The sequence below is a fragment of the Cydia fagiglandana genome, chromosome Z (assembly GCF_963556715.1).
Source record: "Cydia fagiglandana chromosome Z, ilCydFagi1.1, whole genome shotgun sequence".
In the NCBI taxonomy this organism is placed as follows: domain Eukaryota; kingdom Metazoa; phylum Arthropoda; class Insecta; order Lepidoptera; family Tortricidae; genus Cydia; species Cydia fagiglandana.
Window position 1 is genome coordinate 6,656,764 of NC_085959.1, and position 23,125 is coordinate 6,679,888.

The 23,125-nt window shown below is 38.7% G+C and overlaps 1 protein-coding gene across 5 annotated transcripts in view; it reads right to left on the reverse strand.

Annotated features, from left to right (window-relative positions):
• The window catches only part of LOC134678752 (Krueppel-like factor luna), a 133,756-nt gene that overhangs the window by 2,806 nt on the left and 107,825 nt on the right, over positions 1–23,125 (reverse strand). For 2 of the 5 annotated variants that reach the window (XM_063537448.1, XM_063537447.1), the window contains exons 2-5: positions 6,899–7,055; positions 5,786–5,899; positions 4,332–4,442; positions 2,854–2,976 (exon numbers count right to left, since the gene is read on the reverse strand). In XM_063537448.1, the coding sequence (XP_063393518.1) occupies positions 2,854–2,976; positions 4,332–4,442; positions 5,786–5,899; positions 6,899–7,055 (505 nt within the window). The remainder of the gene's footprint in view (positions 1–2,853; positions 2,977–4,331; positions 4,443–5,785; positions 5,900–6,898; positions 7,056–23,125) is intronic. The other 3 variants (XM_063537451.1, XM_063537450.1, XM_063537449.1) reach the window with 2 other exon arrangements.

The following is a 23,125-nucleotide window of genomic DNA, read 5'->3' on the forward strand; positions in this document are numbered from 1 at the left end:
CTCCGTCGTCCCGGCGCTACTCCGGCACACTCGCGAGGCCTCGGCGCATACCGGGGGATGCCGCGGCATGCCGGCGCCTACCTCCTCGATGCTGCGGAGTAACAATCCTCCGTGATGCTCCGAGGTCGGTCTCAAAGCATTTAAATTTATACCTGAATGTAATTGGAATAGGGAAGAATATTCATTGATAATTTTAAAGTGATCTGCGCTACGCTCCGCCGGTTTGCGCAGGCCTTTAAACTGCCCAAAACGCAGAAAACAAGTACAGAGTCCGCGATCTGAACTCAGAACCTGTTTTTGATTTGCTCCTCCCAAGTACTCCCAAACGACCGGAAATGTTTATGAAAAGAAACGGAAAAATGTCATACTTGATAGGCGCTAATTAATAACTAGCGGACGCCTTTAAACAAAATTTTATTCGGTACATATTCAGCCGAATACCTACTAACATTGGAAAAAAATCTGAATAAATATGCCGAATACCGAATAATTACCGAATATTCGGCCCATCTATAGTCATGCTTTTGAGTGGAGGTTTTTTCGAAGTTAGTGCTAAATACTAAGAGTTATTAATTGCAGAAGAGGTACAAGCAGGCCAATTCGAACGTTCACTAACATCAAAATGACATGTAAAAAGTTCAATATTTGATTTACCAAAATAAATACTTCGGTAAAATAAACATATGATTTATTTATTTGCTATTGTAGCGATTATACATGAAAATTTTTCAGATGACCATACGGAAACCTCTGTAATCCGTCCACAAGTGGTTTTTTACCTGTCCGGATTAACAAGGTCCCACTGTAGGTTATTTAGGTTCAGGTTTATTAGGTTCGGTTTATCTCGGCTTGAGCGCTTACGGACCAACTGACGGGAATACGAGGCCCAGAGACTTGAGAGGCCGAGAATCAAAGCTTACATTCGGACGGAGTTCTCTAGGGTTACGCCTTGGGGCCACAAAACCGTGCGTATTTTAAGAAACCAGTTTTTTTTTGGTTTTTGTGAAACAGCAAAACAGGGTTTTATCGGTGATTTCGATACTAGGTCTATTATTTAATGAAATGTTGCACAACTCAAAAAAGGTTGAAGCGAAAACACATAAAATAAACAACAAAGAACATCTTGAAGCACACGCACTATTCACAAAAATGAAGTAGACAAATTAAAATAGCATAAATAACATCCAATAGCTTTTAAAACTTGGTTTTACTAGAACTAACGCCAATCCATTAAATGATATAAACTCACATGTAATAAAACAAATACACAAGAAAATAAACAAACTAAAAAAGCCATGGAAATAAGTTGACAACAAATATCAAAGCACATAGAAAACATCACACAGGCTGGACGATTGTCGCAGTTACCGGCGGGATAAAACATTGAGATAAGGTCGGACCAAGAAAATTCTGCAGCGGATTTGATAGCCCACGCAGTGCAAGTGTTATTTATACGTCATATTATCATAGAAGTTTGACGTTTAAAATGGCACTTACACTGCGTGGGCTATCAAATCCGCTGCAGACTTTTCTTGGTCTGACTCTAGGTATTATTACTATAGAGAGGCCAAACCAATGACATTGCAATTGCAACCTGTACCACGCGATCAAAACGTCGTAAGCCCTAAACCGGGCTGTGCCCGGGCCGAGGCGCCCGACATATCTTTTTCTATGACAGCTAATCGGCACGTGGCGCTTTCCATAGAAAACGAAGCGCTGGAAGCTCCGGCCCAGCCTCGGCCCGGTCTAGCGTGAGGCATCCTTTATCGCCTCTTTATCGACTGTATATGATAGCGAGATGCCTCCAATAGGACCAATTCGACATCATTTATTTAAATGTTAATTTGCACAAAAACGAATAAGCTCAAAGCAGAAACAAAACTATTAAAACAAACAAAAAAAAAGTAAACAAAAACTAGTAATCATAAAATGTAACACATCGAATAACACATAGAAAACAGTGAAGATCTATTGCTTATCGAATCGCAAGACAAGGTTCCTCTGGACGTAGGTACAGTTACGAACCAACGAGGCCTAACGCGGTCTTCACGTAGGATCCAGCACACCGCTCTAGCGCGCGAGCGGGACATCGCTATTACACGTCGTTGTATCGCTTACACACCTAGCCTCTAACTGACCTCTAGCTTCATCCGAGTCGCTGATTGGCTCGTCCTTTGCAGCGGGCGCCGTGAACAGAGCGGGCCGAGTCGGCGACGCCGATATCGTCCAGTCCGCCCATCCGGTTTTCCGGATTGAACCTGTCGCCGAATATCGGACACTTATCGTACGGTGATATACGAGACCGAGAGACTTGAGAGGCCAAGAATCAAAGCCTACAAAGAATTCAATGAAGCTGTGTCCATATTTTTTGATCTGAGAGTCTTAGTCTTACTAGGGTGATGCCCCAAGTCAGCCTATGAGTTCTACTGACTTTGCCTATCATAGACTTTGCAATCGGATTGCAGGCCTCTAAACAAGAGACGACAAACGCTACAAGGGTAAAAGGATTGCCTGTCTGGATTCTTGGGTAGTAAATAAGTAGGAAGTTATTGCATCCGAGATTGAAACATAGAACCCGAAATAAAAAAATATCTAAACGGCCTTAGATAGTTTACTGCTAATGTCTATTAACTAATAGGCCTAAACAATCCCTGTAGTAATGCAATCACATAACCTAAATTAACTAGCGAGGCCTAAGACTAGGTCTTACAGGCTATACCAGGCGTCGGCTATGGCTAACAGCATGGGCCGCGGTGCGACGCGGGTAGTACGATGCCACCAAAATGAACTAGAGAAGACGACAGTGTTCTATAACCTATACTGGACAGCGAGGCCTAAGGTTGATCAGCATACCTTTGGCCTCGTCCGAGTCACTGGGCTCCTCCTTGACGCTCGCGGCGAACAGCGCGGGCCGCGGCGGCGACGCAGATAACGTCCAGTCTTTTTTGCCCCAACTGCTTTTCCGGGATATCGAACCTGCGGGCGTGTGATGGATGTGATAAAATACCACCATTTTACCGCACGATTGAAGATAGACTGTCACAGTCACGTAGATAAGCGATATATTACTACAGAACGATTTTCGCTTATCGATCGGTAAGAGTAAACGAGCTTAGATCTATACGATATAGGCAAAGGAATGAGCAATATCCATTTCATTTTAATAAGATTATCAGAATTCAATAGGTATCTATTTTTTAATTTGAAACATAAAAGGTTTTCGTATGCCTTCTTCATATAATTGGGAAGAACCGTAATACATTCTAAGCAATATATATAGTCAAAATAACATTACAGCATACAAATTTCTATACAATAACATTATTGTCAATTACGGTTAGGGTTGTACCTAAAATTGTTCTATTTGACCTTACTGTCTATAGTGTCTATCTAGACATGCATACATTAAATTTCATTAAACCCTTGACCACCTAGACATCAGCAGACCGGCTATAGACAATATCTATTCAATCTTCGTGCCTTCCGACAATGTTCATGATGCGCGAACGATAGCGCCGTTCAAGGGTTTATTTTCTTCACTTAAATATCACCGTATGAGGCCTACAAGTACAGTGCAATGAAACTAACTCAACCTGCAATATTTTCTTATACGGCCGTGTCTTGGAACTGGAACGACGCTTAAATATTCGTTTACATGTTTTTTTTTAATTTTATTTTATAATATTTTTGGATCCTCGCGGCTTACGGACTTAATAGCCTACATCTATGTTAGCACCACAGCTTAGCGAGGAGCGTTGTGCAAGCAAAAATCCAATAGAAACATGTAAAACTGGTGCCAGCCAATGGGAACGCAGTCTTGCACTACCTGTAGCGGATGCTCTTTCTTAGGTGCTATCAGGCTTAGAACTCTACAGAATCTACTCGTAGCATACAATTCGCTTGGCGGCACTATACGAGCCTAAATAAAGCATAATACTATTCTACAGGGTATCTGATCCCTCCTTCTTTCCACAACATTTTTTTCTACAGGTAAATTATTATTCTGTCATTGAAAAATTATCAGAAAATGAAGCATAAAAAACTCAAGCAAATATGCTTTTGTACAGAGGAGAGTAAGTAGTAAAATCCTCCTTAAATTCGCTCTGCGGTTAAGACTACTTGTGGCCTAAATGGCGAGTAACCAGTGGCAGTGGTTAGTGGGGCGTACAGCTTTGGGCCAACCATCCAAAGGATTTGTGCAACGTGCACTCAGGCCACTCGCATACGTTTGCAAACTTTGCACTAATTTAACACGACCACCGCTAGTTGCGCGATTAGTCAGTTTGCACTACAAGGCCGAAAGACTATCGAGGCCGAAGTCCGACGCTTACCTCTAGGCTCGTCCGAGTCGCTGGGAGGTTCGTCCTTGACGGCAGTGACGGTGAACAGCGCTGGTGGTGTCGGCGACGGTGATGCCACCGACCAGTCAGGTTGTATTGTGCCTGTAAAGAAGGTAAGATTTAGGAGAAGTGATGACGTTTCTCTATAAGAAGTCATGGAGGACTTTTAATTGAAGACCGGGTATAAAAGTAAAGCAAATTATCATAAAAAATATTTACCGGTAGCATTAGGGCCTCTATGCTTTAGCAGTGTCATTACAAAAAAATGTTCCCATCCTCAACATTAAAATGCAAATTAAATAAGTCAATGAAACACGCAACCTTCCTAACCATTATTCTCATAATGTTTAATAAAAATAACAAAATAACTTCGAAGATAAATACAATAAGAGAAAACAAAAAATCTTATCGAATGTAACATATGCAACCTAGAATTCTACTGATAGGTTACATATTTTAAAATACAGTTGAGCCTCGCTAATCCGGTGATCCCTTTAATCCAGACAGTCTCGACGCCGCTGTCAGCGCCAAACCCGAACTTACTGCCATTGCTTTACGAGTCATAAGTCCCGTATGTGGCATGCCTGATTTGCGTTACGACCAACAATTTGCAATATCACGTTCTGACTTTATAGGCCCTACCTGGAATATTATTTTGAATTAAAAATTCAATAGCCTACGGGTCTTTAAGCCTGTTGACGTGATAACGTCCTATAAATCGATGAACACCGTTAGCATGCACGAAAAAGTGTCACGTTGTGGACAGATCTCCATGCACACCCGGATCGCACTGAAGAAAATTCGTTACCTTTCAATGCGTTCCGCAAAATTAATTTGTGGTAAAATGTATGATGCTGGTAAGTAAAATGCTGACAGTTTTTTAGCTGATCAACTTAATAATTCCCTAACTAACCAATATTGGAAGTATTTACCAATCCCGCAAGCCAATTTAGTCTCAGGCCAAATTTGGTGGACATCCCAGCATCTGCATACAGTCAAGGTCAAAATACGATAAAGCGCAACGAAAACGGGCCAACTTGTGTGGAGTATTCTATACAAATTGACCTGTTTACATTGCACATGTGTGAACGTGGACAAAACGTCAACAAAACTGTTAAGACTTTAGACATTATTTGAGTCCTTGCCAGTCACATGTGCCCTTATTTTTGTCAATGAATGAATTTTTCGCAAATAAGGAATAATTACTGTTTCCGTTTTATTTATTGTTTATCCAAGAAACTTAATTTTTGGAAAAGCTAACAAGTTTTTCGCTTTTTAATGATGGACTGACGTGAAAAGTTGATTACCTACATATTTAGCGGAAACAAAATATAGTTGATTCTTGTCCCTTTGCAGAAAATATGTATTTTTGTGTTTCTCTAATAAGTCCTACTAACGTTTGACCATGACCGTATTGACGAGGCCTGAAACAGATGAAGGGTTACCTTTCGAGTCCTCCGTGTCACTTAGTGGCTCGCATTTCTCGGGAAGTGGGAAGAGAAGTGGTGGCAGCGGGGAGGCCAGAGTCCAACCTCGGATCTCCTCGAGGGGTGGCGGACCTAAAGCCGGATTGACATTTAGTTACCTAGTATAGGCCTTTATTAATATTATCGAGGCTGCGTTTCCCTTAGTCACTTCTTTTCAACGCAAGCAACCTTTTAAAAACGGAGTTGGTAGTTTTGTTTTTATAGTCAGTGTAAAGATGAGTGACAATGTCCCCAATACCGATGTACTAGTACTCTACACTACATTTTACTCTTTTCCTTTGAAGTTTATAATTGACGAGGCCTAAACGAACTATAATAATTGACGACGTCTAAAAGATGTCATGACCTTATAATATGATTAATATATACTCGGGTTTAGATAATAGGTCTGTGTTTCTCTTGAGATTCACCTCACCTTAGTGTTAAATAGAAGGCCTTCAAGGGCTCAGTACGCGCCTCAGCCCCTATTCATGGGTACTTTACTTGTATTACTTGTTTTATCGAGGCCTAAAACAAAGCAAATAATGTAAGGCAAGGCTACTAGCTACTAGCTGTATATCGACGAACTAGTGACGAGTATCTACTCGTACTTATATACTCTTGTAGGGTTTGCCCTACAAAAGGAAAGGCAAGGCGTAAATGGCATAAGCTGTGTTTTTACATCTCACATACTAAAATGATATAGCGATTTTGTACTAAAAGTACGGATGGGCATATGTGGTCAACTGAACAATAATTTTAGTATGTATCTGTAAATAAAAACACACTAATTAAACATATGAAAGCGCCTACATTTAGCGATCCTACAAATAATATGACTACTGTAGATAAGTGGAGACTACGTTTGTATGAGGAAGCGGTCGTCCACTATCATTTTAAGAACTGAAACCAATACAGATCCCACGTACAGTTGCCATCAGATACGAGTATGTAACAGCGCCCAAGGTGATCAAAAATTTGAACATGCACTCTAACGTCTTGATAATAGTTTTTAGATATCTGTATATACTGCTAACACAGTGCATCTTTGGGAGTAAAATTGCGAGGCCTAAATCCGCGAGGCCTACATACCTTTCTCCTCTGTGTCGCTGGGCGGCTCACTCTTCACCGCGGCCACGAACAGCGGAGGGGGCGAAGGGGGGGAGACGGGGGACCTTGCCCACTCCTCTTCGGAGCGGCGTTTGCTGCGTGGCTCCTCGCGGAGGTACCTCTCCATTTCGTAGCATGTCTGAAATGTGGGATGGTTTGTTAAGGGTTTTTATGAGTTAGTTAACTACTCGAGTCCCAAGCATAGGCTACGTAAAAACCTGTAATCTGTACCCTCACCATAAGTTTTACGCAGCCTTACACTAGCTTTTGCGTCAACTCAAACTCAGGGCTACAACCGCGAAAATCGAAGTTCGCAAATTGCGGGGATTTTTCTCTGTCACTCTAATTACGCCTTCGTTGGAGTAAAAGAGAAAGATCCCCGCAATTTGCGAATTTCGGTTTTCGCGGTAGCCGCTCAGCTCAGTGTTCGCTTGTATAAATGGGACCCGAGGAGTTATTTTAAACACGTCCAACATACCTACTGGACATAAATGACATAATTCTTTGCATTTTTTCCTAGCCAAAACGTCGATTTAAACTTAAGAATTTAATATGACATTAAACTGGTTTCGAAACGATATAAAAATTCTACCGGCATGACTATCGAACGTCTTACAAAATTTATCTAAAATCGGTTGATAATTGCAACCTGCAGAGAACATCCGGAGATTACTACGAAAGCTCCAACCAAGCTAAAACGGAGACCTTCGTTAACGCTCGGTCAACCAACGACTTGTTGTTAGATTAATCTATGGATTGTTGATTTAATTGCACTACAAAATCCTTTTCAAACTGTTTAACCAACATTGTCGTTGCCACCACGGATTAAAACTAAATCCCGGCCACAGGACACCGCACCGTATAGCGTGACTAACCAAATACCCTCGACCTCAACTACTCTCGACTTTAACCCCATGAAATAAAGCTCTCTCCAACCGCACAAATAACTTTGCTTAACCGCAAAGTTACCACTGCAGTCCCGTCAACGGGAATGGAAGCTTATGTTAACATAGTAAGGTCGCTATTGTATTGTATTGCGTGTACCGTTAGGTGTATGCCCTATAGGTACTATAAACCTTGAAGGCGTACGTTGAACTATCAAAAACCACTATTGTTTTAAAGTTCTGGCGGGTGAGTTCGGGTAAAGTGTTGTTTTTGTTTTAGGATATGTGATAAGTGGGAGTAAGTACCTAAACCACTACCGCCTACTACTAAGTAACTTATTTTTTATGCATCTCGCTCGTACTCGCATATTAGTGCAAGCGAGTATAGAAAGTAATTTACGTAGACGCGAGCGTATCTGTCAATGTCAAAACTGGTGGTAGCCGTACTAATGTTTTTGGCATTATTTTTGTTACAAAAATGTTTTAGCGCGATCTTTGAGCAATGTGTATGGCTTCTGGACAAAATTGTATATATCCATATGAAAATTGTCATATTTTAATGGTGGTTGGTCATAACTGTCATAAGTGGTCATAATATTGTATATAACTATTAATAAAATAAACTAGGCATCACGCACTGCAAGAAGAGTAACACATTCGCAAGGCGGGCATTTAAAATATTACATACGCAATAGCACTACAGTAATAAATATACATATATGTACATATATATAGACCAAGACAAGTCTGCAACGAGTCCTTTAAACGTCAAACTTCTATGAAATTATGGCGTATAAATGACACTTGCCACTATCAAAATCGTTGCAGACTTCTCTTGGTCTAACTCTATGCATATAAATTATATTTCAACTAACATTTCGGTAGCACAAAGGCATCAATGGGGATGAAAACTGTGAAAGGTTTGCACAGACGGCACCACCATAGCGTGGCCCTTTCTCTAGTTGTTTTTTTAGATTTGACTTAAAAAGCTGGCATCCAGACCATTAAATGCCAAAAGAATTTGACACAATTCTAGGGATTGACAGGGCACGCTATGCTGGCGCCATCTGTGAAATACTTCAAGCAAACAAGCCACAAGCCAATAATTATAAAATAAGTCAAATTAAAGTTCTATATTTTTGCCATTCACCCGTAAGTATAATCACATTAATAATATAATCACGTACGTGTCCACATATTTACGAGCGAGAAAACAATATGAGTGGAAAACCCGTGGGAGGGAAAGCGCGTGCGCCGAGAAAAGTGGTTTAGAAAACAAACCTTACGTAGAATTGTACTATGTTGGCCGTAGCTTTTGCTTTAATGGATATGGATTTAAAAAAAAACCGGCCAAGTGCGAGTCGAACTCGCGCACGCAGGGCTCCGTACCATTAGGCAAAAACGACAAAAAAATCACGTTTGGGTTACCCCCGCTGAAATATTTATTTTATTTCGTTTTTAGTATTAAAGAAATACATCATCTATGAAAATTTCAACTGTCTAGCTGTCACTGTTTTCGAGTTACAGCCTGGTGCCAGACAGACGGACAGCGGAGTCTAAGGGGCCCACTGATTAACAGTCCGCCGGACGATATCAGTCTGTCAGTTGTTCGGAACTGTCAAAATTTTGTTCTAACTGACAGGCCGATACCGTCCGGCGGACTGTTAATCAGTGGGCCCCTTTAGTAATAGGATCCTGTTTTTACCCTTTAGGTAAAGAACCCTAAAAAAGGATATGGATTTAAAAGCAGATATACAGGGTGGAACATTTCTAGAAACTGAGCTAAAAGGATAGTTATCTAAGTGATCTACAATCGAGTTGTTATAATCTTATCGTATAGCTGGATTGAAAAGTAAAACGAAATCATTAAAAACAAATATTTTTGAATCAGTGACTACCCTACAAAAATATTTAAATTTTTGTTTTATATTTTTTTCTTTATTTAGGATTACCAACAGATATTTATAGATCTTTGCCCTATGGTAATATTACCTTACATATATTATAATGTTACCCTATGGTATGGTACATGTTAGTACATGTCTAGACATGTACCAATATGTACTTAATTCCCCAAAAAGAACGAAATATAATAAAACACCGAGTATAGCGGTAGTTTAAAACAAATACCAGGATTCTGTAGCCGTGACATCGATTAGCGACCACCGGTACTCGGTACAGTTCATCCATTGTCCGTCGTTTCCGTTTTTTTGTGCACGACACGCTCTCTTTTTGTTTAATTACTATTTCACTTTTCAAATATCTGTAGCAGTACCGCGAGTTGACACTCGCGCTGGTGTAAATCATTAAGTATACAGAGTGTTTGGTACATCGTTTGCCAAATTAAAACGGCAGATAGGTTGAGTCATTTGCTATCTTCTCATGCCTAGGCTACGCTAGTAAAAAAATTAAATTTACGAAAAACTGGCATAGAAGTGAAAAAAAAAGACAAATGACTCAACCTATCTGCTGCCGTTTTAATTTGGCAAACGATGTACCAAACACCCTGTATACTTATCAAGTAATCATAACCTCTTAAGTCCCTGCGTAGAATTTTTTCCAATTTGAAAAACAAAAAAATTGCTTTTGGGTCTCAGGAGGATATACTAAACTACTAAATTAGTACAGTCGCCATCAGATATATCGGAGCGGCCAAGGTGCTCACAAATATCTGAACACGCCTCTATTGTCAAGGCGATAGAGTGCGTGCTCAGATATTGTGAACACCTTGGCCGCCCCGATATATCTGATGGCGACCGTACGAGGCCCAATGAAAAGGGCCCTGTCCCGCATGTCTACACACCGTAACATCATAAACTGGAAACTATGAGTGAAGGTCCTAAGCGCCGTGTGTAACCCTCTATTAATATATAGGGTTACCACTAGCAGTTAAAATGTGGAAAAACCAGACGAAACCCTCTACTGACATAGGGTTGCCATTAGCCATTAAAATATTGCGTAAAATTCGTGGTTATGTAAAAATATACATAAGATGAAAATTTAGATAGTTGCGTAGAGGTAAAACAGTCTATTTGTTCCTAAAAACATAGAAACAAACAAGTACGGGAAAAAAATTTAAAACCTCGGAAAACCTGACTGCGTTATTCATAAACGAGTAACTGGCCTGAATTATAGTCCGTTTTTTTTTAGCATTAGAAAGAACTTCGCAGATGTAAGTTTGTGGTTCCAAATCCGGCACTTTTAGCAGTAATAATTTGAAGTAAATTATATGTATTGCCCATGCTACATTAGATAATTCAATAATTATTAACAATTAAAGAGCCTGATAAAAACTGCATGCTTGCTTCTGTGGAGTTCTTTCTAATGCTAAAAAAAACGAACTATAGCTACATATGAATCGTTTGTCTTTGTCTATCATTTTGACTTAATGTATTTGTAAGAAAGGGATAAAACATAATTTGACTAAATCAGGCCCGTAAAGTTTAATGAATAAGGGTATTTAACTTTAAAAAAAATATGGTGGTCTGTAAAGTCGGTTTACGGACGATAATTTTGCGTGATAACGTAATAAGAAAACGTGGCCGTAACGTTACCATGGAGATCCGTCCATAACGTTACCATTGAGATATGTACACAACGTGACAGTTTTTCGTGCATAGGTACTATACCGGTGGTCAATTTATAAGACGTTATCACGTCAAAAAATCTGAGTGATAGTGGTGATAAATATGGCAAAATGAACTCAGATATTTTCCGGATATCGAGGATAAAATAAATATGGTTACCGGGAAATGCCGAGACATTATAACGATATTTTCCGAGAAACTTAGCTGGATAAATTAAATTAGTTTATTTTTTTATCGTTATTGGCGTTAACGAGCATTTGAACATTGCTCGTTTGATAAGAACTTAAGTTACTCATGAACTTTTGTCAAATACGTATATCAATTTGACTTTATTTGACATTTGAATATTATTAGAAAGAGATATAAATGTTATAGAGATTTTCTCATTCTTTTTGTCGGCTAGGTAAGATATGTCTCATGATCTGTGTAAGACAGTCTGTGTTAAAATTTAATATTATCTGTCTAATTATTTAGTACAAGTGTTCCTGAAAAATAATTTAAATTCCTTAGAAATCAGAAAGACACCAAAACTCGGGTAAGTGGTAACCCTACGAAAACACTTCGTTTTAAACAAACCCAACACTAATACCAATTAAATCCTTCCAATTTTAGAATCCACGGGAAAACTACCCGTCTCTGTTACTCCCAAACAAAAATCAAAGGTCAGAAAGAGATCGTGAGCATGACGTCATAATGTTTAACGCGTTGAACGGGATGTAAGTGCTTATCAAGTGAATTTCGATCGTAATTTAATGGGATTAAGGTCGTTTTCAGATTAGTGGGTACCCATGAATAGGCCGTTGTAAACAATTTAGTACACTTTATTTGAGCGCTTTGCGTTTTACGAGAAAATAAAATGGCGGATGGAGTGTCGGAAGAGTTTGTGAGATAGTTACAGCGGTTTTTAATATCGGGACGGCCAAGACGATCACAGATATCTGAGCATACACTAAAGTATCATTCTGTGGAACTTGCTAACTATGTAAACAAACCGCCATATTGAAACTGTCAAAAATGTTGAATTTACTACCTAGGGACTTTTGTTTGCATAGTTAGCAAGTTCCATCACATCATCATCATCACATCATCATAACATCGTGAGGAAACCGGACTAATCCCAATAAGGCCTAGTTTCCCCTCTGGGTTGGAAGGTCAGATGGCAGTCGCTTTCGTAAAAACTAGTGCCTACGTCAAATCATGGGATTAGTTGTCAAGCGGACCCCAGGCTCCCATGAGCCGTGGCAAAATGCCGGGATAACGCCAGGAAGAAGAAGAAGGAGTTAGCAAGTTCCATATAATGACACTATAGGCATATTCAGACAGCAGCAGAATAAACCGGGCCTTAGAGCCTTGGTAATCCGGACGCTCGCTAATCCGGTGATCCCTGTAATCCGTACGGGTTTTTTTTTTTGAACTGTTCGCTTCAGCATTCTCTCGAATTTAGCTGGAGGTCCTGGCTACGGTTGGGAGGGCTCCTTTTTTGGGCCTCCCGAACCGATGATATGCTATGATTGGAAATCGCGGGCACTCGGGTATTACACAGGGGCACGTAAGTACCTATTATTTAATGCAAGGGTGAACCGTAATAGGTATTTTCGGGATAAGCAACGGGACTGAATCGATATGCACGGTTTTACAGTCATCTGCAATAATATATGTTACACAACGAAGGCCGCAAAAATATCTGACACGATCTTTTTGTAGACCCATAAGAGCATGTCACATATTTTTGCGGCCTTATTCGAAGAGTAACATACTATAGCAGGGCTATAACCGCGAAAATCGAAGTTCGCCAACTGCGGGTATTTTTCTCTATCACTCTAATTACGCCTTCATTGGAGTAAAAAAGAAAGATTCCCGCAATTTGCGAATTTCGGTTTTCGCGGTAGCCCCTCAGGTGACAGTGTAAAGACCAGTACGGCTACCACTAGTTTGACATTGACATATTCGCTAACGTGTGCGTAACTTACTTTCTATGCATCTCTCTCGTAGCAGAAGCGGGGTTTACTTATTGGTGCAAGTGAGATACGCGTGAATAGCATATCAATACCAGCTTTGTATAATCTGAATTCCGCTTTATGGCGAAACTATTCATATTCATACACACATTACACATACAGAGTGTATCTCGCCATTGCGATAGAAATCTATAAATACCAATAAATAGGCCAACTCTTGAGTTTTGGAACGCTCACTTGACATGGATATGTTCTGATTTTAGTTTAATCGAAATCGCTGTATGTGTATTCCATTAATTTTATACCTAACTTAAAAACAAAAAGATGTTTACGAGGGTTGCACTGAAAATGTCGGGAATAGAGAAATCTGTCGCATCTAGACAGTCAATCTTTATTTTAATGCATACTTAAACTCAAACTGACCACGCATATAAATTTTCTTTTGAAAGTAATCATTCTGTAATGCACACGGCTCATAATCCCAAAGTCCTTTTTGTATGGCGATTTTGGGGCCTTAGTGGTTTTGTATGAAATTCGTGGAGTAGCCAACGGAATTGAAGTTTTTTTTAAATGTATATATATATAAAAGATTTTTTTACTGTTGTCATATGAATATTTAGGAATGTCGAAATCTGCCGATATGCAACTTTTTTGGCAGTCTTTTTAATTAACAGCACAAATGCGATTTTAATTTTTGACGTCGCTTTGGAATGACATGCTTCTTTAAGATCACCCATGGGATAAAATGAAAGTGACTTTCATATTTATTTTTAACTGCAAACGAGCGTACGATGAACTCTAGTTCATAAAAAAATAACAGAAGCCCATTGTAACTTTTATTTATTCGCTGAGGGTATATTGAAAACCGTTTAAAAATATGATCCGAAAAATCACTTGGCCAAAAATTCAAATAATGTTCGACATACAATTTTCAAATTGCCAGTAATTCTTAAATACAAATGACAACCAAATGGAATATACCTTAAAAGTTTTATAAAGAGTTACATTTTTATAAATTATATGCCTCTTTCTATTATGTTATTTCTAAGTGTCCCATTCCCGAATATTTCAGTGCGACCCTCGTATAATAGAAGAGGAGAAGGTGAATTTGATAACTTTATTGTACAAATAAATTACGAATTAATTTTTTCTTATGTAAGGTGCTGCGGGACAATTTCGACTGCGGGGTAATTTCAACTAAGTAATCGAAATATCTTCCATGTTATACATTATTATCTAGAGTGCCATATACGTCCAGATAGCGAAAAAGATGTGTTGTGTATGTTGTGTGTGACGCTAGTTAATAATAAACATGGAGGATATTTCGATTACTTGAAATCAATCCCCATTCGAAATTGCCCCCCTTAGATAAAATTTTGTTAATCTTTAAAAGCTACTTATTGGACGCAATAGTCGCAATAAGTAAGTAAATATGTTTTTAATACAGTTGCTCAAAAAGTGCTACTTTACGTAGCTGTTTAGCGTGCGGAAAGTTGGTTATCTCGAACTAGTGCTTTTTACTTTTCCAATTTTTTTAAATTTATACTTGTTCCAATTCACGACTACTTATTGATGAGTGTTAATATTAGTTTCCTTTAAACGTCGTAATCAGCATAAAAACCTACCGTTAATGTAAGAATACGAAAAATATTACATATTTCATATTTAATTACTTACCTCTTCATCATTATAACACGTTTATTTTTTAATATTCAATATTGAAAATTCCGTTCTTAAAAAGTTGACTGAATGGAACGGAATAGCTGCCAAACGCCCATAGATATAATACATATACTTAAAGACGACGTCTAACCGAGCTGTCACTGTTACCACTTTTGTTTAGTGTACGATTAACAATGTTTTTCTTATTTTTTCGCAACTGTATTAAAAAACGTCGTTCGATACACGTGCGGAAATGTCATTCTTCACTCGTCCCGAGTCTTGCCACTCGCCTGCGGCTCGTGGCAAGATATCTCGTTACTCGTGAAGTAATGACATACCTTCCGCACTAGCATCGAAATGTACTATTTCTTAACCAGGGAAAGATTTTTAGGACATTGCGTTTGTACATATTACACAGAATAGGGAATTTTATCTATACACCAAATTTTATCGAAAACTGAAGCAAAAAAATAGAAAAAAAAACAAACTGCTGCATACTTATGTGTATGTATGTTATTGGGATGTGCCGTTTAGGAAGGCTGCAGTCTGTATTTTGGACGGGTCAGTCGCTTTGTTGCCTATTGTCTGTTACCAAGTGCAGCGTCGAGCGATAAGGAAATAATAGTGTGCCGGTAACCGGTTCTATGTACCGGCCGGCCGGCGGGCTAGTGTTTGTTGTTTACGAGTTTTACGACTAATTACAAAGTAAGAGATGGGCGATGGAAATGCGAAAGAAATGCCTTTACCGATGTCACGAAACAATTCTTTAGTTGAGGCGGAAATGTTAGAATTAGAACCAGAACAATACCAAAATAATGAGTTAGGAGAAATAGAGGTAAACGGGGAAGTAGATACCTCTCGGCCACCGAAAAGGGGTTATGATGAGAATCAGTGGGAGATAGTTGGCGATAAGAAAGGAAAAAAAGTTAAGGCATGTACCGAAACAATAGAAATATTTATATCCTCTTCGGAAAAACTGCCAAAGCAGTTTGCACTTGCAAAATTATTTAAAGAAAATAACATCACGGATATTCAAAAGATTAAATATTTGAACCCATATAAAATACGTGTAGAAATGTCAAGCGAAATAAATATTGACAAACTGGAAAACTCCAAAGTAGCAAAAGAGAAGGCCTGGCGTATTCAGAGACCGATGGAGAAGTCTCTTTCCTACGGAGTTATACGGGACGTAGACATGGAGTTGACAGATGAAGAAGTGTGCAAGAGTATACAATATGATAAACCAGCGGAACTGTTGTCGGCTTTCAGACTTAAGAAACGCGATAGTAACTGCAAGGAAGGCTGGTCATTGAGTGAAGTTGTACGCCTATGCTTTAAAGGGACTTTTTTGCCGCCTTTCGTATTTGTGGATGGGTTAAGACTCAAAGTGGACCCGTATATATTTCCCGTTTCGCAATGTTCCCGGTGCTGGAAACTAGGTCATTCGCAAAAAAGATGTCCTTCTAGTAGAATAATATGTCCGAAGTGTGGGAATAATCACGCAAACTGCGAAACAACCGAATTAAAATGTGTTAATTGCGAGGGCCCCCATATATCACTCTCTCGGTCGTGCCCAGTTTATTTAAAAGAAAAAAGGCTTCGAGAGCTAATGGCAGAGTATAACTGTACCTACAGAAAAGCTTTAGAACTATATGTTACGCCCGAGTCGCCTGACAGAAAAGAATGCTTCGATTTTCCGAAGTACCATTCTTTCCCGAAATTAAAGTTTTCAGAATGTACCGAGTCCGCCCTACCCAGTCAACCAACTCAAGGAAAATCCTTTGCCAAGATAGTGGAAACAAAAGCTATGATACACCATGAAAACGTAAGGCAAGAGCCCCAAACGCGTCCGACAAAAACGAAAAAAGAAAGATCTCGAGAAGAAAACAACGTGGACACTTTCTTGAACAACTTCTTACTTAGCAGCGAACGGGAGGAAAATCTTGAAAACGATAATAAACAAGACCAAAAAGAAAAAAGTGTTGACTTTAGTGAGCTAGTGGACCGCTTGAAAGAAATTATATTCTTAAAAGAAGTATCGGTGCAGATGAAAGTTCTTAAAGTGATAAAGTGTTGCATACAGTGGATTATATTATTGTGTGTAGAAAAACTGTCTTGCTGGCCGATTTTAAAAAGTGTCATGGATTTATTCATAAATGATAATGGGAAGTAACAAGAAAAAAATAATTAATCTTAAAATACTCCAGTGGAACGCCCAAAGTCTTAGGCCTAAATTATTAGCGTTTGAAAATATGTTAATTCAAGAAAAAATCCACGTTGCTGCCTTATGCGAAACCTGGTTAGAACCCGATAGCTACCTAGCGGTTAAAAATTATAATATTTATCGTAAGGATAGGAACGATTCATACGGGGGCGTGGCTTTGTTTGTACATAAATCTGTGAAGTCACAGTTGCATAATCTTAACTTCAATAATCCCGGGATTGAACTTCTATGCATACAGCTCTTTAACTGTAATCAAATAAAATTTGTTACTGTCGTGTATTGTCCGCAATCGGTACGAACTAATAGAAATGATTGGGACAATATTTTTTCTGTACTGAGAAAAAATGCTATTATTCTTGGGGATTTTAATGGACATCATAGCAACTGGTCGTACAAAACAGATACAAGGGGATCACACATTCATGACACGCTCACTGATAATTTGTTTGTAACACTTAATGACGGAGGTCCCACTCGATTCCGATATGTTAACAACCAATTGCAACAATCATCGCCGGATATATCTATAGTTTCTTCAGATATCGCTTTAGACTTTACTTGGAAAACATTAAATGAATCATTAGGTAGTGACCATATCATGATCCAAATAACGACAAAGTTGGCACCAAGTAATAATAATAATACGTTAAATTCGCGCCGGAATTTTAAAAACGCTGATTGGACCGGATATAGAACTTCTTTGGAAGAATTATTTTCTAACTTTCGGCCTAAAAATAACTTACAAAATACGTATAACGACTTCATAGAATGCATAAATAAATCAGCTGATATTCATATACCCTATATTAAAGCAAACTCAAACCCAAATAATAAATTTGTTCCCAAACCATATTGGAACGCGTCTTTATCAAAATCAGTAGCCGAACGTCGCTTAGCACTTTCCTCATTTAGACGCAATCCCACACCTGGTAACTTCGATATTCTTAAGGCTAAAATACGAGACACACAAAAGTTAATAAGGAAAACGCGGGATGAGTCATGGCAATCGTTTTGTACGTCTTTAGACCAATCAACAACGCAATCTGATTTATGGCGTAAAATGAAATGGTTTAAAGGATCTAAAAGTACATTCAATTACATTGATAAGGATAAGGCAATTAGGTTATTAACAAGCTTAACCCCCGACTACGTAACGCCTGAAGATCCAATTTTATACAGTTACAATCCCAAGTTAGAAGTACCTATAACGAAACAGGAAATTGAACAATGCATGCGGCGTAAAGACACGACACCTGGCAGTGACAATATATCCTACTCAATGATTAGCAATCTCCCAGATAACGGTAAGGTAATTTTATTATCGTTATATAACCAGTTTCTTATGTCGGCGTTCGTCCCCGTCCAATGGCGGGCAATCAGCATCGTTCCGATACCTAAACCGGGCCGCAACCCACAATCTGCAGATGCGTTACGGCCGATTTCAATGATATCTTGTCTTTGTAAGGTGTATCATAATATTTTACTTAAGCGAGTTGAATGGTTTATTGAAAAAAATAATTGCCTATCGCCTTGTACAACCGGTTTCCGAAAGTGTAGATCAACAGTAGATAGTCTAGCATCATTAGTCTCTGATATTCAAGTAGGTATGTCAAACAATTACCCCACCTTAGCGTGTTTCATAGACATAGACAACGCGTATAATCACATAGATTTAAAAACTTTATTAAGCTTAATGGATCAGATAGGTATAGGCGCTAAAATTTGTCGGTATGTCTGGAATTTTTTAAAAAAGAGGATACTTACGATTAAAACGGATGATATTTGTACAATTTCTAGAACAACCGGGATCGGCTTAGCGCAGGGGGACCCGTTCTCTCCTTTGCTATTTAATATTGCGACTATGAACATATGCAAAAATGTAAAATTAGTAAAAGATAATATTAATATTTTACAATATGCGGATGATTTTGTTTTATATACAGTATGTCGAACATTAAAAGATGGCGTTCACGAATTGCAAACAGTCTTAGATGTTTTTGCTCAATTGTTGTTCCATATGGGCTTAGACGTATCTGTAACTAAAAGTAAAATCTGCATTTTTAGACGGGGTTATTCCCGAAATACCGTAAGGCTTAAAATTAACAATACACCGTTAGAAGTGGTAGATACAATTAAATATTTGGGTCTATGGTTAGATAAAAATTTAAAATGGAATAAACATATAAACGAAATTATAGAAAAAAGTTTAAAATTATTAAATACGTTTAAGATTTTAGCAGGGCCAGGTTGGGGTGTCCATCAGGATAACTTAAGACGGCTATATATTGCAACCATACGCAGTAGGCTAGACTATGCTAGTTTTTTGTACGGAAATGGTCACAAAAGTAGTTTAATTAAGTTAGACCGGTTACAAAATCGATGCATGCGCACAATTGGAGGCTTTATTAAAAGCTCGACAATTCACGTAATGGAATCCGAACTTAGCCTTCCACCACTACATATACGCAGATTTTATTTAGCAAATAAATTTTGGCTGAAAACGAAATCGTATGAGAATAACATAGCAATGGAAAAAATTGAAAAACTATATATTTCAATGGGAAACCTATATTGGAGACGTAAGAAAAAACCTTTATTAATTCAAGCTCACGAATTTTTAGAAAATATTCAAATTCATACTTCACGCCAACTTGAACTCTTTACACTGGATACGTGGGTCAGCAGCGTGGATCTTTCTAATGTAATCTCGCTGTATATTGAAGGTGTGCAGATATCAAAAAAGAAGTTGAACGTTCATACCTTAAAGGAAACTTGTCAATTATTTATAAAGAAAAAGTACCCTGATTACTATTTCATCTATACTGATGGATCTAAATGTGCAAATGGTGCAGGTGTGGCGATATTTGACCCTCAATTAAACAGTTGTGTAAAACTTCAAATTAATGATAATATTTCTATTATGTACATTGAATTGGTAGCGTTGGCAGAGGCGATTGCATATGTCGAATCATTTAACTCTGGAAAGTTTGTTATATGTACAGACTCTAGAAGTGCTTTACAATATTTGGCTCGATGCACCTCGAGCTTTCGAGGAGCACCGATAGCCTATACTATTCTTAAAACTTTAAATAAACTGTCGGGGTCAAGTATCAAAATACATTTGCAATGGGTGCCATCTCACATAGGTCTAACGGGGAACGAATCTGCTGATAGATTTGCCAGGGAAGCTATAACAGAAGGAATAATAAATACTTGTTTGCCATACCATACTGACTGTCTAAACTTCGCACGTTCTAAATGCCGAGACTTATGGAAGGAGCACTTTGACGAGAGGTCTTTAAACAAAGGAATATGGTACAGAACAATCCAACCTAATCTGTGTCAAGTGCCATGGTTTAGAGGATCTGGTATGAGTAGGTTGGATATTATAATAGCCCTCAGACTTCGATCCGGACACATTCCACTTAATAGCTTTGCTTTCTTGATGCGCAAGAGTGATACACAAAACTGTATGGAATGTGGGACAAGAGAAGATGCTACTCACATTATGATGGAATGTATCCGAAACGAAGCAGAAAGGCAAGCCTTTGTAATTAAACATAAAATTAACCTATTGAATGTGGGTACATGTAACGATATTTTAGCACACCCTTTATCAAAAGCAGCTAAAGATTTATATAAATTAGTTAATTTTGGAATTAAGCGTCGGTAAATTTGTAATTTTGATTTGTAACAATGGGGGTGACATCATCAAATATGATAAAACCCTTTTATTAAATAAAGATTTAAAAAAAAAAAAAAAAAAAATTCAAAAGGCTTGGTAAAATTCACCTTGTATACTTATGTGTATGTATGTTTGTATGTTATCGAGATGTGGCGTTTAGGAAGGCCGTAATAGTTTGTATAGTGTAAAAAATATTAACTTTTAAATTAAAAAAACTCGTGGTAAAATTCACCCTGTATACTTATATGTATGTATGTTTGTATGTTATCGGGATGTGCCGTTTAGGAAGGCCGCAGTTTTTATGACGCTAAATAAAACGTTGCATCACGGCGGCTATTCCTGGCTGTGAGTCAACGCTCCGCTGCGCTAGGGTTGACACAAGCAAGGAGATTATTTAAATAATTTGATGGCTTTCTTAAAAATATTTAAATAACAACGGTTACACTCGTGAATTAGAGTGCGGTATGAAGGTCTCATTTTTCGGTTTTTCACTTATATCTTGGAAACTTTGCGTCTTAGCGACATGACTACTTACGCTACGTCTTACGTAGGCGAACAACGCGCGAACGCGGCGCGGCGCGGCGCGGCGAAAGCGGCCGCCGCCGCGCCGCGCCGCGCCGCGCCGCCTGACATTCGCGTGCAAATCGCGCCGCACCGCGCTCGCAACGAGATCGCTTACGTAGGACACTTCTATGGGCATCAAAGGATTGATTTCGCCGCGCCGCGCCGCGCCGCGTTCGCGCGTTGTTCGCCTACGTAAGACGTAGCGTTAGACAAACCGAAAGCTGGTAAAATTTGTTACAAGTTTTATTTAGTCATGTTTTTCGATATCTTGAATAGTTTTTGAAATATCCGCTTTATCTTTATATGTTCACCTCCTAACTAGACTAAACAAAGTTACGGAGTCAATAATTGTGTTCCTAGCATTTCCCTCTATACCTTCTTATTTCTTGGCATATAGTTATATACCTCATACATTGTCACTGTGACAAGATACGAAATGGAAACATTGAAATATGTATATTGTTTCTAACTTGCGCCAGCCCTAATTGCTGTAGGTCACAGTCATAGGACGCGCTAAATGCGCGCGATTCACAAACAAAACTTTTTTCCCTTACTTGGCATAAAGGTTCTCCATAAATAAATATAAATTATACTTTTTATGGCAAATAATTAATTTATGATACATGTTTTTATCGCTAACTGTACTTTTCTTTCAGATAATACTCATCGAGACAATTGTTACAAACCCAAACACAATTAGATTGCGTTGTTTTATCACAGAGTTCTGGCCTCCTCCTGTCTCCATCATCAGATATTTGTTCGGCAACAGAAATACATCATCTGTGAAAATTTCAACTAGACAGTTATCACGGTTCGTGAGATACAGCCTGGTGACAGACGGACGGACGGACGGACGGACAGCGAAGTCTTAGTAATAGGGTCCCGTTTTACCCTTTGGGTACGGAACCCTAAAAATCTACCCTCAAATGACTCCTTACGCCAGTTGAGGGTAGATGAAAACATTACATGATCAAATAATGTAGGTTAAAGTCAGGCCGTTCGTTGACAAATCCAGGCGGTTTTGTATTTGGTTGGTTAACCATTAAACGTCACCATCTTAAAAGAGGTTAGGACGCCTAATTTTTTCTAAGACTCGGCAGATCCTCATTTCTAGTGCCAAGTTAAAGGTTATAAACAAAGTTTCATGGTTGTACATATTTTGCCGCCAAAATATGCTGCTTTTCCCATACTAAAATGTGAGTTAATATGTGTTCAAAACGCGAAAGTTTTTGATATTATATTGCAAGTTAAAGCCTTAAGCGAGAGACAGCCCTAGTGGCAGTGACAGAATGAAAACACTCGGCATTCATACATTACATAGTACATACATGTCACTTATTCGCGGTTTACGTCTCACGACTTGTATAGGTACATAACTCGCCGGGTGCGTAACTTTGCTCGGCAATTAACACGTTCACTGCCATCTCTGGCCTATAACCGCGAAAATCGAAGTTCGTCAATTGCGGGCACATTTCTCTGACACTCTAATTACGTCTTAATGACAGTAAAAGAGAAAGATCCCCGCAATTTGCAAATTTAGGTTTTCGCGGTAGGATTCGTAGGCGCTTTTCGCTACATACGGGTTTTCCCGTGTTATCGGCTCGTAGCGAGACTAGCGAGTAGCTCGCGCTGTCACTGAATGTGT